The 17467-nt window shown below is 39.4% G+C and overlaps 2 protein-coding genes across 3 annotated transcripts in view; one reads left to right on the top strand and one right to left on the bottom strand.

Annotated features, from left to right (window-relative positions):
• SHC4 (SHC adaptor protein 4) overlaps window positions 1–17467 on the bottom strand; it is a 136906-nt gene that overhangs the window by 43690 nt on the left and 75749 nt on the right. For both annotated transcript variants that reach the window (XM_027554058.1, XM_027554057.1), the window contains exons 3-4: window positions 17340–17403; window positions 12373–12492 (exon numbers count right to left, since the gene is read on the bottom strand). In XM_027554058.1, coding sequence (XP_027409859.1) covers window positions 12373–12492; window positions 17340–17403 — 184 coding nt within the window. The remainder of the gene's footprint in view (window positions 1–12372; window positions 12493–17339; window positions 17404–17467) is intronic.
• On the top strand, window positions 4984–6755 carry EID1 (EP300 interacting inhibitor of differentiation 1). Its single transcript, XM_027554059.1, has one exon. It carries the CDS (start codon window positions 5081–5083, stop codon window positions 5654–5656), a length of 576 nt encoding a protein of 191 aa, XP_027409860.1. The 5' UTR covers window positions 4984–5080; the 3' UTR covers window positions 5657–6755.

The raw sequence follows: 17467 nt of genomic DNA, 5'->3' as shown, positions 1-17467 counted from the left end.
AGTTCTAACTGTTGCTTCCTGACCTGCATACAGATTTCTCAAGAGGCAGATCAGGTGGTCTGGTATTCCCATCTCTTTCAGAATTTTCCACAGTTTATTGTGATCCACACAGTCAAAGGCTTTGGCATAGTCAATAAAGCAGAAATAGATGTTTTTCTGTAACTCTCTTGCTTTTTCCATGATCCAGCGGATGTTGGCAATTTGATCTCTGCTTCCTCTGCCTTTTCTAAAACCAGCTTGAACATCAGGAAGTTCATGGTTCACATATTGCTGAAGCCTGGCTTGGAGAATTTTGAGCATTACTTTACTAGCATGTGAGATGAGTGCAACTGTGTGGTAGTTTGAGCATTGTTTGGCATTGCCTTTCTTTGGGATTGGAATGAAAACTGACCTTTTCCAGTCCTGTGGCCACTGCTGAGTTTTCCAAATTTGCTGGCATATTGAATGCAGCACTTTCACAGCATCATCTTTCAGGATTTGGAATAGCTCAACTGGAATTCCATCACCTCCACTAGCTTTGTTCGTAGTGATGCTTTCTAGGGCCCACTTGACTTCACATTCCAGGATATCTGGCTCTAGGTCAGTGATCACACCATCGTGATTATCTGGGTCATGAAGATCTTTTTTGTACAGTTCTTCTGTGTATTCTTGCCACCTCTTCTTAATATCTTCTGCTTCTGTTAGGTCCATACCATTTCTGTCCTTTATCGAGCCCATCTTTGCATGAAATGTTCCTCTGGCATCTCTGATTTTCTTGAAGAGATCCCTAGTCTTTCCCATTCTGCTGTTTTCCTCTATTTCTTTGCATTGATCGCTGAAGAAGGCTTTCTTATCTCTTCTTGCTATTCTTTGGAACTCTGCATTCAGGTGCTTGTATCTTTCCTCTTCTCCTATGCTTTTTGCTTCTCTTCTTTTCACAGCTATTTGTAAGGCCTCCCCAGACAGCCATTTTGCTTTTTTGCATTTCTTTTATATGGGAATGGTCTTGTTCCCTGTCTCCTGTACAATGTCACGAACCTCATTCCATAGTTCATCAGGCACTCTATCTATCAGATCTAGGCCCTTAAATCTATTTCTCACTTCCACTGTATAATCATAAGGGATTTGATTTAGGTCATACCTGAATGGTCTAGTGGTTTTCCCTACTGTCTTCAATTTCAGTCTGAATTTGGCAATAAGGAGTTCATGGTCTGAGCCACAGTCAGCTCCTGGTCTTGTTTTTGTTGACTGTATAGAGCTTCTCCATTTTGGCTGCAAAGAATATAATCAGTCTGATTTCAGTGTTGACCATCTGGTGATGTCCATGTATAGAGTCTTCTCCTGTGTTGTTGGAAGAGGGTGTTTGTTATGACCAGTGCATTTTCTTGGCAAAACTCTATTAGTCTTTGCCCTGCTTCATTCTGTATTCCAAGGCCGAATTTGCCTGTCACTCCAGGTGTTTCTTGACTTCCTACTTTTGCATTCCAGTCCCCATTCTTACTAAGGCACTAACATAAAGAGTTTCAATATGAAGTAAGACTATCTAAGTAAACTGAATAAGTTAGCTAAACTGTTTAGCTTAGCTAAGATTGTCTCTTTTACTTTAGATTCTGGCTTCCTTATTTGGAAACCACAGTGTAATGACCAATTTGCAGAGACCTATTTGTCATACTCTTTTAAAGATTTGTTAAATCAACTATGTACCAATTGACTAATCCTGCCTTCGGATTTGTGTAACAGAATCTAACAGCTCTACTCTTAGATGTATATCCAAACGAACTGTGTAAATGCATATACAAAAAGATCTCAAGAAAGATAATCACTGCCTTGCTCATAATAGCCCCAAACTGGAAACAATCCCAATGATGATCACTGTGATATTCAAACATGGGACTACTATACAGCAACAACATATTTCTTGGGCAAAAGAAGCCAGACACAAAGACTGTATACTGCATAGCTGAATTTATATCAAGTTCAAAACCAGGCAAAATTATTTCATTCTGTTTGAAGTCACGATAGTAGTGACTTTGGGGGCAAAGGAAGAGAAAACAAGCAGTTTTCTGGGATCCTGCAAATGATGTTCCTTGATCTGGGTAGTAGTTAACACAAACAAATTCATTTAGTGATAATCAAGCTATACATTTACAATTTGTGCACTATTCTATATTTGTTTTCTATATTTATATTTCAGCTTAAAATGATTACTAAAAACAAAATCAATATACAGAGACCAACATCATTCCCATACACCAGGAACAGCCAATCTGACACTGTATGGGGAAGAGGGGAGAGGTATATTTTACAAGAGAACCTAAGTATATAACTAATAAGAATTACATAAAACTTTTTGGAAAACTTCAGTGAAGAGTATAAATAACATACGAACATGCAGAACATATATATCACCTTTATGGATGAGAAGACAATATTATAAAGACATCAATTCTCCTCCAAATTAATTTATAAATTCCATACAATTCCAATAAAAATTCAGTGCCATTCAGGGAACTTTTTAAACTACTTCTAAAATTCATACTGGAAGAATAAATGTGCAAGAAGAACTAAGGCAATTTTTTAAAGAACAAAGAGAAAAGATTTTCCTTATTATTAAGACGTATTATAAAACTATAGAAATTCATTAGACTACAAAGACTAAAAAGGACTGACACTTTTGTGCTCTTTTAGCCTATGATAAATGTGGCACCAAACAGCAGACAAAAGGACAAGTGATTAAATTAGCGGAGTCAGCTGAATCAGCTACATATATGAAAAATATAAAAATAAATCCTGTCCTCATGATATTTATAAATAAATGTCTGAACCACAAAAGAGCCATACAGACATTAAAAGACAGATAAAAGATTATGCTTAAGTTCTCTGAGGTAGGCAAATCCATCCTAATTTTTTAAAAAAAGACATACAGGAAAGAAACTTTTAAATTTGAATACATGAAAGCTTATTTTAAAACTTTTGTATAAGAAAAGATCTCCAAAACAAGAAACAACAGGCAAAGAGAATATATTTGCAACATGTGAAACAAAGTTTTCACACAGAGTTTATAAAACATTCCTACATCAATAAGAAAAAAAAATAAACCCAAATAAGATTATTTAATTTTCAGAAGTAATACAAATGTTCAATAAACATATTGAAAGATAACCTGCAAAGAAAATCAAGGCTATAAAAAATAAAACAAGACACCATTAAATTGACAAAGTTGTTAAAGTTCAACAAAATCATGTGTAGCAGGGGTGTGGATATTCTTGAACACCACTGCCTAGTGCTTAAATTTGTACAATAACTTTCAGAGGCATTTGACATTGATGCTTTTGAACTGTAGTGTTGGAGAAGACTCTTGAGAGTCCCTTGGACTGCAAGGAAATCCAACCAGTCCATTCTAAAGGAGATCAGTCCTGGGTATTCTTTGGAAGGAATGATGCTAAAGCTGAAACTCCAGTACTTTGGCCACCTCATGCGAAAAGTTGACTCATTGGAAAAGACTGATGCTGGGAGGGATTGGGGGCAGGAGGAAAAGAGGACTACAGAGGATGAGATGGCTGGATGGCATCACCGACTCGATTGGACCTGAGTCTGAGTGAACTCCCGGAGATGGTGATGGACAGGGAGGCCTGGCGTGCTGCAATTCATGGGGTCGCAAAGAATCAGACACGACTGAGCGACTGAACTGAACTGAACTGAAAGCTAAAGTATGCATACCCTGTAATTCCACCTTTCCACTTCCAGGTTTTTACTAGAGAAAGTATTGGCACATGTAGATATTCATTTACCCGTACAATACAAAAAAAAAAAAAGGAAATTCTTTGTGCATAGTTAAGTCAACTACAGTATAGCTATACAGACAGAATACTATGAAAACATGTGTCTATGTATACTAACAGCTAAATCTACAAGATTTAGGGGTTTTTTGCTTTTTTATAAGTTGAAGGCAATTATGTAAGACATGTTAAAAAAATAAGATTTTTCCATGAGGACTTAAAAGATTCATATAAATGCACAGAAAAAGATTTACAGAACACACACCAAATTAAGTGTAAAGTCACCTCCTGCGGCAAAAAAAAAAAAAAAGATGGGCCCATGTATTTCTTCTCTGCATATTTTTTTAAAGAACACCGATAATATGCTTATTTGTGAATTTAACATTTTTTTAAATGAGAAAAACAGAAGAGAGGGATGGATGAGTTCTTAATATGCTGATGCATGGCTGAGAACACCGTGTGGTTTTCAGGTGCAGAGCAGTCCATGGGGTCGCGGAGAGTAGGACACGACTGAGCGACTTCACTTTCACGCACTGGAGAAGGAAATGGCAACCCACTCCAGTGTTCTTGCCTGGAGAATCCCAGGGACGGGAAGGGGAGCCTGGTGGGCTGCAGTCTACGGGGTCGCACAGAGTCGGACACGACTGAAGCGACTTAGCAGCAGCAGCAGCTGCACAGAGACAAGTTAGTTAAAACCTTGGAGCAGATGAGACTGCCTGGGAATGGAGGAAAGGGGAGCAGCGGAAAGAGGACAGCGAAAAAGGAGAGGGGCGAGAGGGGAGGAAGATTAAGGGGTCTTCAGTTCAGTTGCTCAATCGTGTCCGACTCTTTGCGACCCCTGGACTGCAGCACGCCAGGCCTCCCTGTCCATCACCAACTCCCGGAGTTTACTCGAACTCATGTCCACTGAGTCGGTGATGTCATCCAACCATCTCATCCTCTGCCGTCCCCTTCTCCTCTCGCCCTCAATCTTTCCCACCTTCTGTAGAAGGCATATAGAGTATTTTCAAGTTTATAGCATCATAAGCAGCAGAACGGTTAGGTAAGGTGGAGGCCAAGCAATGCACAGCCCTAGGTCTGAAATTCGAACGCACGGAGCGCAGATCCCCGAGTACTGGGAATGTCCCCCAGAGGGGGATGGGGGGCACTACCAGCGGCCAAACCACAGCAGCGCTCTGAGCAGGAGGCGGTGTTTGGGGGTCGCGCACACGCACGAGGTCACGCAAGCGCACGGTGCTTGCGCAAGCGCACAACCGCACGGCCCCGTAGCTCGGAGCTTGTGGAAAGCGAACGACTTGTGGGGAGGTTGAGCTGCTTGCACTATGTCTGAAATGAACGAGCTGTCCGAGCTCTATGAGGAGAGCACCGATCTGCAAATGGATGTGATTCCTGGTGAGAGTGACCTTCCGCATATGGAGGTAGGCGGCGGGAGCCGGGAGCTATCCCCGAACCCCTCCCGCGCCGGGGCCCCGCCACAACTGGAGGAGGAAGGCCCAATGGAGGAGGAGGCGGCCCAGCCAATGGCGGAGCCACAGGGGCCCCGAGGCCTCGCTAGCCGGCCCAGCCCTGGGGAGCAGCCAGGCCAGATCGCGGGCCCTGATTTCGAGAGCGAGGACGAGGGCGAGGAATTCGATGACTGGGAGGACGACTATGACTATCCGGAAGAGGAGCCGCTCAGTGGTGCGGGGTACAGAGTATCAGCGGCCCTTGAAGAAGCCAACAAGATGTTTCTGAGAACCTCCAGAGCCAGAGAAGCAGCTCTGGATGGCGGGTTTCAGATGCATTATGAGAAGACCCCGTTTGATCAATTGGCTTTTATCGAAGAGCTTTTTTCACTTATGGTTGTCAATCGTCTGACGGAAGAACTCGGCTGTGATGAGATCATTGACAGAGAGTAGTTAAATGCTGTTAAGAGAGGAGGAAGCTGCTTGAGGAGAGACCCAGCATTCCACTGTCTTTTGGGTTCATTCCAAATAGTTCTGTGCCAATGAAAAACTTAATCTTCCAAAAAAAAAATTTTTTTTTTCTGCAGAGTAGAATAAGGTAGTGACTGCACAGTTATGAAAAAGGAAGAAAATTGTTAAAGAAGAGTATCTTAGTACTGTTGAAACCTGTTTTCAAGAATGTCCAGAGACACGGCTTTGACTTTGTTGTTTATTCAGAGTAATTTCCTTGCATCGAGGAAGATAATCTTTCATGTTTCACTGTAAGGAATGGCTTTTCAAGAATAAGTTATGACCAAGATAGACTGCCAGTACAAGAGCCCACTGATGATAATTATATGAGAAAAAGTAACTGATGTGTCCACCTTAGGACATAAGATGTCTTTGAGTTATTTGGACTGTATGCATATTGAGAAAACTTTAAAGATTCAAGTTTGTAATCTATCCGAGCTCTGGTTATCAAAGGCTAAATTTTTAGTGTAAAATAAATCTACCGAGTATTCTTCAGTATCTCAAAGGATAATCTACCCCCAAAAGAAGTATGTGTCTTGTGTGCTATATCTTAAAACGTTTCCAAGAACAACTGAGATTTTGTTTGTACATATATCTTGATCATTTTTAAAGCTACTGTAATCTTTAATTCAAGAAAATTCATTGCCTTGAACATTTTTAAAAGTCAAAACTTAAGACGTCCTTAATGAAGTTTCAAATTTAGACTGTAAAATGTACATGAAGGTACAAAGAGCACAAACTCTTTCAAACATCAGTATATACTAGAGAATTTTCTGTTTCACTTGCTCTCTTTTTTCATTTAACTTTACAGGCAAAAGACTCTGGTTGAACTTCATAATGTAAGAACTGTTAAATGAACATTGTCTAGTAAAAGGAAAGCCCTACATCTAAAAAAAGACACTATCAACAACCCTTAAAAGTTTTAAATCTGCCCAGAAATCCACCTCAGTATCTGAAGTTTCCCTCTGTCTCCTCCTCTAATTAAGCTTGTTTTTGGTTATGCACCAGCATTCAAAATAATAAAGATTTCTTGTTCTCTGTATTTTGTCTAGTTGTATACATACTTTATCTAATTCTACTTTTTATTTGCTATACTGTTTGTGTGACTGCAACCATTTTATGATTTAAATTTAATGACTTTATAAGGGAAAGTGCTCCAGCTTCAAATACTAGATTACAAATTAATTGGTGTAAATTAAACTTAGTAAATTCCTATAAGAGAATTTGCCAAGCTGGGAAAATCTGCTAAATCAGTAAGCATCTCATGGTGGTTAGTAAGATGCTGAAGTTCTATGAATACTATAATTAGAAGGCTATGCCCAATGAAACTGAGTATACCAGCATGTCTTAAGATTAGTAAAAAGGTACCAGATGTTTTTGCTGCATTATGGCAGTAAAGGATACACCCAATATAACAGGACAACTCAGAGCCTTAATTTTGTTGCAGTCATCCTGTCTTTTAGGGAGGGGGGTTCTTTTCTGTATAATACAGGGCTGACAAGGATGATCATAATTCAGACACTAGCTTGGCAGGGAGAGGAGCGATAGATGGGGGAAGACTAAAAAGGAGGTTAAACACTGGCACTTAAATTTTAATTCTACTGGTCTCCCATGGCTCACTTTGCATTTTCAAACAGCTTATAGATGTAATATGAATGTGGATAGATAACTGCTTGTATTGATATGATGAGAATTAATAGGACTCTGGACAAAGAAAAGTGCCAATATATATGAATTGACTAGTCGCATTTATCTCCAGATAAGATGCCAGGAAATAGCTTCAGAAAAAAACATATCTACAAACTACAAGTGTTACTCTATTTGTCTTAGAAATCGAGTAGGGAGCAAGAGCAAGGGGAAAGAAAGCTACTTCCTGTTAGGTTTGAAGGCTCATTTAGAGAAAGACCTGGACTCTAACTCACTCTTGATGGTTTGTTAGTCTTAAAAATAGGCAGTAACTTAAGAGACTGCTGACATTAATGCTTGTTAATATTTACTGAAAGTAGAAAAGGGTAACATTTTTAAACATTACAGTTACCACAGACTGAAACCAAGCCTACCTAATTTGAACCTAGGCTCCACTGCTTACTAGCTCTGTAACAAGAGATTAATCTCTGCCTCAGGGTCCTAAATTAAAAATAAGAATACTTGAATGAACCTTATAAATTGTGATAATTAAATGAAGATATATGCTGCTGCTAAAGTCGCTTCAGTCGTGTCCAAGTCTGTGCGACCCCATAGACAGCAGCCCAGCAGGCTCCTCTGTCCCTGGGATTCTCCAGGCAAGAATACTGGGATGGGTTGCCATTTCCTTCTTCAAATTAAGATATATACATCTATATAAATAGGTAAACTAAAGAAGGGAGTTCTGGGGAAATTCTAAGCCTGTCTGATGTAGGGAGCGGTGGAGATGAGGAATGGGGGAGAGAGAAGTTAAACTTCTGAGTGTGTAGTGTGATTTGTGGAGCACTTTCTAGGTCTATCCATACTTAACGTAAATTTTTGCTATCAGATGTCCCACGTTGGCTCCCTTCGAGGACATAGATCTATTTTGTTTGGCTCATGCTTATAATTTTAATTTCTTAAAGACCAACATCCCATAATTTATAGAGATCAGTAAAACTCCCAGATTTCCATCATTTTCCCTCCCAAAAGTAGAGGAAGATCTGGCAGCCCTTGCCGTATAGTCGTATGGGATTGGGCTTTACCCAGGGGAAGTATTCTGTTTGCCCCAGCTTTCCTCCCCACTGTGGAGGACAAGTGGACACTGTGGAGCCACTCTTCATCGATCACCGCTTGCACCGTTGTGTTTTCATGGACCCAGACAGTTTGCATTACCTACCTGGCCTCTAGGTATTTGAATTGCCTCTCCTGGAGATAAAAGATTTCTCCATTTTCTGCCTGTTTTACCTTGTTATCTATTACCCTTCTCAATTTCAGTAGCTGTTAAGGAGTCAGTGATAGGAGTATAGAAATGAGTAAATGGGAATGAGAGCTACTGAGACTGACATTTCTTAAAACCTTATTAAAATATGTCAAGGAAGTCTGCTGCTTGAATTTTTAAAACAAGGACTAAAAAATCCTGTAACTTGCTTTTCCAAAACGTTTTTTCCCATTTCACAATGCGTAAGTTTTAAAAATTGTAAGTATTGTGTGTTTCTGTGTTTAATATAAACTTATTTTCTGCCTCCGAGGTTCTGTGAGACATTTTCTGGGAGCAAATGGTTACATTCTTGATGTTCTCAGTGAAGGAAATAAACGTGAACCATCTGACCCATAAGTGTTCTGTCATGTATGAATGTACCTATAAATTTGAAGCTGTTTTTTATTTCAGTCCAAAGAATATCTTAGAATTTGAGGGGGTGGTTTTTGTATTTATCTCAGAACTTCAAAGGATATTTTTCTTTAAGGAAAATTTAATAAATCATTTTCTCATGCTACACCCAGAAGGTCACTTTTCTGCTGCATTTATCCCTGGGATATTTTCAGTTCAGTTCAGTTGCTCAGCCGTCTCCAACTCTTTGCGACCCCATGAATCGCAGCACGCCAGGCCTCCCTGTCCATCACCATCTCCCAGAGTTCAGTCCAACTCAGGTCCATCGAGTTGGTGATGCCATCCAGCCATCTCATCCTCTGTCGTCCCCTTCTCCTCCTGCCCCCAATCCCTCCCAACATGAGAGTCTTTTCCAATAAGTCAACTCTTCGCATGAGGTGGCCAAAGTACTGGAGTTTCAGCTTTAGCATCATTCCTTCCAAAGAACACCCAAGGCTGATTTCCTTTAGAATGGACTGGTTGGATCTCCTTGCAGTCCAAGGGACTCTCAAGAGTCTTCTCCAACACCACAGTTCGAAAGCATCAGTTCTTCAGCACTTAGCTTTTTTCACAGTCCAACTCTCGCATCCATACATGACCACTGGAAAAATCATAGCCTTGACTAGACGAACCTTTGTTGGCAAAGTAACGTCTCTGCTTTTGAATATGCTATCTAGGTTGGTCATAACTTTCCTTCCAAGAGTAAGCATCTTTTAATTTCATGGCTGCAGTCACCATCTGCAGTGATTTTGGAGCCCCACAAAATAAAGTCTGACTCTGTTCCCACTGTTTCCCCATCTACTTCCCATGAAGTGATGGGACCAGATGCCATGATCTTAGTTTTCTGAATGTTGAGCTTTAAGCCAACTTTTTCACTCTCCTCTTTCACTTTCATCAAGAGGCTCTTTAGTTCTTCTTCACTTTCTGCCATAAAGGGTGGTGTCATCTGCATATTTGAGGTTATTGATATTTCTCCCGGCAATCTTGATTCCAGCTTGTGCTTCCTCCAGCCCAGCATTTCTCATGATGTACTCTGCATATAAGTTAACTAAGCAGGGTGACAATATACAGCCTTGACGAACTCCTTTTCCTATTTGGAACCAGTCTGTTGTTCCATGCCCAGTTCTAACTGTTGCTTCCTGACCTGCATACAAATTTCTCAAGAGGCAGATCAGGTGGTCTGGTATTCCCATCTCTTTCAGAATTTTCCACAGTTTATTGTGATCCACACAGTCAAAGGCTTAGTCAAATGGCATAGTCAATAAAGCAGAAATAGATGTTTTTCTGGAACTCTCCTGCTTTTTCGATGATCCAGCAGATGTTGGCAATTTGATCTCTGGTTCCTCTGCCTTTTCTAAAACCAGCTTGAACATCTGGAAGAGCTGCCCTTTTAATGGGATCTATAAAGCTTCTTGAGTTTAAGCATCCAGAGTGGCACATCTTTTTTACACACCCCCAACTCCACCCACCCCCCGTGGCTATTCTCCCCAGGTCTTCAAAATAGTTCAAAACTATTTTGAAAAATCAGCCCCTGGGCCTGATATCAATGAGATCCTAACTTTGGTTCCCACTCTAGCAGTGGGCTGAACAGAGCCCCTTCAACACCAGCAGTGTAGAAAGGACGGGAGCCACTCCCCAAAGCACCTCTGCTGTAACTACTGGTGGTAGAAGCCACCTATGCCCAGTGTCCCTCCTTCTATTTGCCTAAAAGGTTATGGGTATATTGTACCAGCTCTAATTGCAGTGGCCTGGAAAAGAGTAGTGGAGGGAAAAGAGATTTTCAGAATAACTTATGCCCCCACCATACACAACACAACCCTATACTCAATGAAATCATACACAACGAAAAGCAATGGTACCAGAGCTGGTACCATTCACATGAGTGAAAACTAAAAACAAATTTTACATCCACAAATGTCTTGAGGACAAAGCACCTGAAAGGCTGAATGTTTGCCTTCCACCCAGAGAGGCTGCATCTTCCGACAGCTCCAAATGTTCTGTTGTCAGGTACCAATGGTATGCCTCTCTTAGATAACCAATTATGAACCAATTAATCCATTTTAAATGATTTCATATTACACAGTTTCTTCTGTGGTGTTTTATACTACTGGGTAAGCACTGTTATTTTATTCTGCTTTTGAATTTAAAAAATAAAGCAAACCTCAAAACCACAAGTGAATTTTTTGGCCAGAAAATAGAAATACAAACGTTTACAACTGTACTTACATGTTACTGACTATTTTATAATTTTACATATTACAATATGCTTTCCCTGCTAAGTACTGAGTATATGAAAAGGCCTCAAGGAAGAATGTTTGAGTAAAAAATAATAATAGGTACCACGTAAGGGCACTGTGCTGTGTGATTTATATCCATGATCTTATTTGATCCTCTAAGTAACCCCACAGACACATTCTGTGTCTAAACCGATCTTCTTAGAAGCTCTATGAATAAGAACTCATTTCACTGATGATAAGAATTGAGTGGGAAGATAACTTGCTTGTTAGTGGCAAATCAGGCTTTCTACCTGGATGTGACATCAAAGCCTCTTAGTGTTTTTTCAGTGCCAAGTACACATTGAACCTTCTATGAGTCCCTGAACAACAGCACCCCACACAGTAAAACCTTAAATACTAAGAAATTCAAATCATTACATATTAGACAAAGAAAAATTAGAGTCTAGCATACATAAAGGAATTTAGTTTAAAAAATAAAAAGTCAAAGGATGTCCTAGTTTAAAGTACATTTAGCCCAGTGACTGTGTATCTTTTATATTTGCTTCAGCAATGCTGTTTTTTAAGAAATAACATTTACAATGAGAATTCGGCCACACCATAGCATCATAAATCATCAAAGATGAAAAAGTTGTTTATACAATAACATTCAAGAAGACTTTTCAATCGTAAGGGTTGAAAGAAAATGTTTTATGCTTTAAATTTTGGTTAGCTAGAACACTGGCCCGAACATTATCCTTCTCCTCTGTCCTTCATCTGCATCCCCGGTCCTGATGAAGGAATTGCTTTCTCTTTGGGGCAGGGTGGTGGAGAATAATAAGTGACTGGCTTGAGTATATTCCAAACGGTATTTACTATGATCTTTGTGCCTTTGTTCTTATTAACAAAGCCAATTAAGTAGGGGCAAGTATTAGGCAGTTAAATATCCCAGTGATGGCTTAATAATACTGTTGTTCTAATTACTATTATACATAAATCCTTGGCAGATATTTACCCCCATGTCTCATTAAGTTTTAGGCACACTGTCTGAAACTTTATTCTTTTTATTATGCCTAGACTGTTCTAGAAAAACAGAAGATATGTTAAACTATAAATGACACTCATAAGCTTACCTGTTGGTTGTCAAGATTCATCAGTGTGAGACTGCATGTTGAGATGGTCAGTTTTATATTCATTCCCGAAAACTGAAGATTACTTTTGCCAAGAACTGTTGATAGGAACTTAGCTGGAGGCTTTAAAAATAACAAAACAACATTCTAAGTTACAGATTTTGTTACAGAAGGAATATTTATGTTTTTTTAAATGTTAAAATGTGACAAAGCCCACACGCTTACTTTCTATTTTACTTTAAATAAATCAAGTGAGATGGAATGCTTTTTTAATATAAACTTTTTAAAATTGAAATGCAGCAAAATTCTTAAGTAGTGAAACCTGAGCCCTCAGACTTTTTCTCATACAGTCCCTTCTCCCCAAGTGCTGGGAGTAGGGGCATGCTTTATATAAAAGGAACTCCCGTGAGAGTTTGGATTAACTGAATTCACAAGTCATTTTGAACACCACAAATCTAAAAAAGAGAGAAAAAGTTGCTGCCTAGGTTTTTTGTGGTGATTAAAAGAGTACAAAAAACACAACATGCCAAAACTTATGAAACACAGGGAACGCGGTGCTTTTATATCTATAACATTATAAATTATAATTTATAGTATAAACACACACTAAAAAAGAAAGATCTCAAATCAACAACCTAACTTAGGGAGTGGGAGGAGGGACAAATTAGGAGATTTGGAGTAACATATATGCTGCTAAGTCACTTCAGTGTTGTCCGACTCTGTGCAACCCCACTGATGGCAGCCCACCAGGCTCCCCCGTCCCTGGGATTCTCCAGACAAGAATACTGGAGTGAAAAAAAAAAAAAGAATACTGGAGTGGGTTGCCATTTCCTTCTCCAGTGCATGAAAGTAAAAATCAAAGTGAAGTCGCTCAGCTGTGTCTGACTCTTAGTGACCCATGGACTGCAGCTTACCAGGCTCCTCCGTCCATGGGATTTTTCCAGGCAAGAGTACTGGAGTAGGGTGCCATTGCCTTCTCTGGTAACATATATACTACTATCTATAAAATAGATAACCAACAAGGACCTAATATTTAAAGCACAGGAAACTATATTCAATATCTTGCAATAATCTATAAGGGAAGAGAATCTGAAGAAGAAATATATATATACATATACATGTATAACTGAATTACTGTGCTGTACACCTGAAACAAACACAATATTGTATTTCAGCTATACTTCAATAAAAAATTTTAAACCAACCTAAATTTACAATTTAAAGAAATCAAAAAAGTTTTTAAATTAAACTCAGAGTTAGAAGAAGGCAAGAAATAATAAAGATTAGAGCGGAGATAAATAATATAGAGACTAGAAAAACAATACAGAAAATCAGAGAAATCAAAAGTTGGTTCTTCAAAAAGATCAACCAAACTGACAAACCTTTAGCTAAATAAGTTAAGGAAAGAAAAAAGAGAAGACAAATTAAAAAGATCAGAAATGAAAGTGGGGACTATACTACCAATTCTATGGAAGTAAAAGGACTGTAAGAGAATTCTATGAACAACTGTATGTCAACACACTGGATTACTTAGATGAAATGGATGAATTTCCAGAAACATAAAACCTATAAGGACTAAATCACAAAGAAACAGAAAATCTGGGTAGACCTATAACTAGTCGGAAGGAAGGAAGACAAGAAAGCAAGCAAGAAAAAAAGAGGAGGCAGGGAGAGATAGATGAGAGGAGGGAGGGAGGGAGAAGGAAGGAAAAGAAGGAAGGAAGGAGGAAGGAAGGGAGGGAAGGAAGAAGGGGAAATAACAAGTGGTGACAAGGACGTGGAGAAATTGAAACCCTTGTGCACTATTAGCAGAAATGTACAACGGTACAACAGCTTATTGAGGGTAGCAGCTCCTCAAAAAACTAAAACTAGAATTACCACATGATCTAGCAATTCTCTCCAGTACTCTTGCCTGGAAAATCCCATGGACGGAGGAGCCTGGTGGACTGCAGTCCATGGGATCGCTAAGAGTCGGACACGACTGAGCGACTTCAATTTCAATTTTCACTTTCATGCGTTGGAGAAGGAAATGGCAACCCACTCCAGTGTTCTTGCCTGGAGAATCCCAGGGACGGGGGAGCCTGGTGGGCTGCCGTCTATGGGGTCGCACAGAGTCGGACATGACTGAAGCGACTTAGCAGCAGCAGCAGCTAGCAATTCTGCTTCTTATTATATATCCAAAAGAACTGAAAGCAAGGACTTAAAGAGATATTTGTACATCCATGTTCATAGCAGCATTATTCACAATCGTTAAAACATGGAAGTAACCCAAGTGTCTATCAACACTTGGTGGATAAGCAAAATGTGATATATACATACAATGAAATATTATTCAGTCTTAATTAGGAGGGAAATTTTGACATATGCTACAGCATGGATGAACCATGAGGACGTTATGTGAGGTAATGTGAAATAAGCCTATCACAATATGACACTGCATGATTCCACTTATATGAGATAATTAGAGTAGTCAAAATCATAGAGACAGAAAGTAGAATGGTGGTTGCCAGGGGCTGGAGAGGGAGAAGGATGGAAATTTATTGTTTAATGGGTAAAGACTTTCTGTTTTACAAGATAAAAAAAGAGTTATGGGCTTATTCCCATTAAATTGTTTAACTAGATTGTGTAAAATAACTTAATTGCTTAATATGAAATTACAAAGTGAAGGCTTGGGGGAAATCGGCTTTTTTAGAAGCAAACAATTCTAAATATATTCTGTTCTTCAAATAAATGATTTTCTTTCTTAAAAAAAAAGAGTAATGCAGATAGACGGTGTGACGATTGAGCAACAATATGAATGTATTCACTGAACTATACACTTAGAAATGTTTACAATGGTAAATATTATGTGTGTTTTAACACGATTTTTCAAATTGTGAAGAAAAAGAATATTAAAAATATGAAGTACATAGAAGAGTCCCTGGCATGTATTAAGTACTCAATAACTCTTTAGGAGTAGGCAATGGCAACCCACTCCAGTATTCTTGCCTGGGAAATCCCATGGACAGAGGAGCCTGTCGGGCTACAGTCCGTGGGATTGCAAAAAGTTGGCCACAACTGAGTGCACGTGCACATTCTGTATAAATCTAGCTATCAAGGAGTTAACTCAATAATTTCTCTTTTTTCTTTACATGTTTACTTTCTGGAAAGATGATAGCCTGGCTTGCTTTATTTTGTTTTCCAGTGTGGACTCCCACTAATCCTGAAATGAGAAAGTCTTAAGTTGGGATCATCCAGTCACAACCTCCTATTTGAAGAGGTTATGAGAGGCAGGAGGAGGTTAGAGGCTATAGGCAGATCATGGGTTCTGTCAAAGAAACTACTCATAGGAGTTCTAATAGAATGCAAGGACCATTCACCAGTTTCCTGTACTATGGGGCTCCCTTGAGTCACTCTGGGTGACAATGGATTCAGCCTTAAGAGATAATGAGCAATGATAAAAATATGAGGCATGGATTTCCCTGGTGATCCAGTGGATAAGACTCCATGCTTCCAAGGCAAGGGGCATGTGTTTGATCCCTGGTCTGGGAACTAGGATCCCAAATGCCTTGTGGGGTGGCCAAAAAAAAAAAACAAATGAGACAGGGTGGTATGGTAATAGAGCACTAAGCTGAGACTAAAAACCTGGCTTTGACAGTTGGCACTGACCTTGATCATGCTAGTAACTCAAGGCAAGTCTCTTTGAGCCATACTTTAGAAGCTAGCAAAGTGAGAGGGTTTTTCCTGGGAGATCTCTAAAAATCCTTCCCCTCTTAAATAATCTACAGTTCTGTAACTGATATGGCTATCTTAAGAGCCTTTGACTCTCTCCTTTGGACTTCGAAGCAACTATTCTAGGTTTAATAACTTAATACATAATTGGCAGAGATGTATTAATACATCTTTTGTTACCCAAACATGATTGACCAGAGTGTTGCATTATTCAGTCACATAACAAATCACTGGCCACAGGCATTTGTTTCTGCAAAAACTCCTGGTCGGTAATGTGCTAATACAATAATACTAACTGCCATTATCATTGAAAGCTTATGTAACCCAGACACCATGTTAACCACTGTGATGTACACATCGCTTCATTTGATTCTTACCTAAGTCTATAAAGTATGTGCTATTTTCTCCCATTTTATAGATGAGGAAGCCAAGGATCCAAAGGGTGAAATGACTTGTTCAAGGTCACACAGTTACTAGGGGCAGAGACAGGGTTTAAATCCAAGTCTAACATGGAGTCTTGTGCTTTCTTTCAGCATAAAAAGCTCCTTCTACCCATTTACTATCCTACTGCTACCAGCACCCATGTTTCCATTTGAAAATAGGCCATGGAGTCTTTTTTTTTATTATTTAAATTTATTCATTTTAATTGGAGGCTAATTGATTTACAATATTGTATTGGTTTTGCCATACATCAACATGAATCCGCCACGGGTGTACACGTGTTCCCCATCCAGAGCCCCCCTCCCACCTCCCTCCCAGTACCATCCCTCTGGGTCATCCCAGTGCACCAGCCCCAAGCATCCTGTATTCTGCATCGAACCTGGACTTAAAAGCCTAAAATGTTAAAATGCCGAATACATACATTATAAAATATTGAAATTGGAAGGTACCAAAACTGGTCATTTTGTCAACAACTTAACTTACAGAAACAAAAATGAAGTTTCTTACAGAGATGCGATGCCATGCTCAAAGGAAAGTAAAGACCCAGCCCTGCAACCAGATTTTTTCTAACTTGGAAAGACTCAGGTGCTTTCTCCACTCTGTCCCTCCAGGCATCACCATTTCAGACAATGTCTGGCAAGTCAGAAAATTTGAAGAAGAACAACTTTGAGTGCATCTCAGATAGCATGCCAACTAATCAAGGCTATTCTGGACCTTGGGTCATGTGGTGGAATGAACAAACAACTATTTCAATATTATATGTCTTTCCCATAGTTAGGGAAATATAAAACAAAAAGACCACACCATTATTTATTTACCTTTCGCTTTTTAATGGCTCCATTTGCCCCAGGGACAGCTTCACACAGGCGACTTATTGCTTCCCTATAGAACAGAAACCATATAAGGACTCAGCAAGCTATCAAGTACATAGTAAATGTTCAATAAA

The sequence above is a fragment of the Bos indicus x Bos taurus genome, chromosome 10 (assembly GCF_003369695.1).
Source record: "Bos indicus x Bos taurus breed Angus x Brahman F1 hybrid chromosome 10, Bos_hybrid_MaternalHap_v2.0, whole genome shotgun sequence".
NCBI classification, from domain to species: Eukaryota; Metazoa; Chordata; class Mammalia; order Artiodactyla; family Bovidae; genus Bos; species Bos indicus x Bos taurus.
The sequence above is the reverse complement of the archived record's forward strand: the minus strand, read 5'-3'. Positions and strand labels throughout refer to the sequence as shown.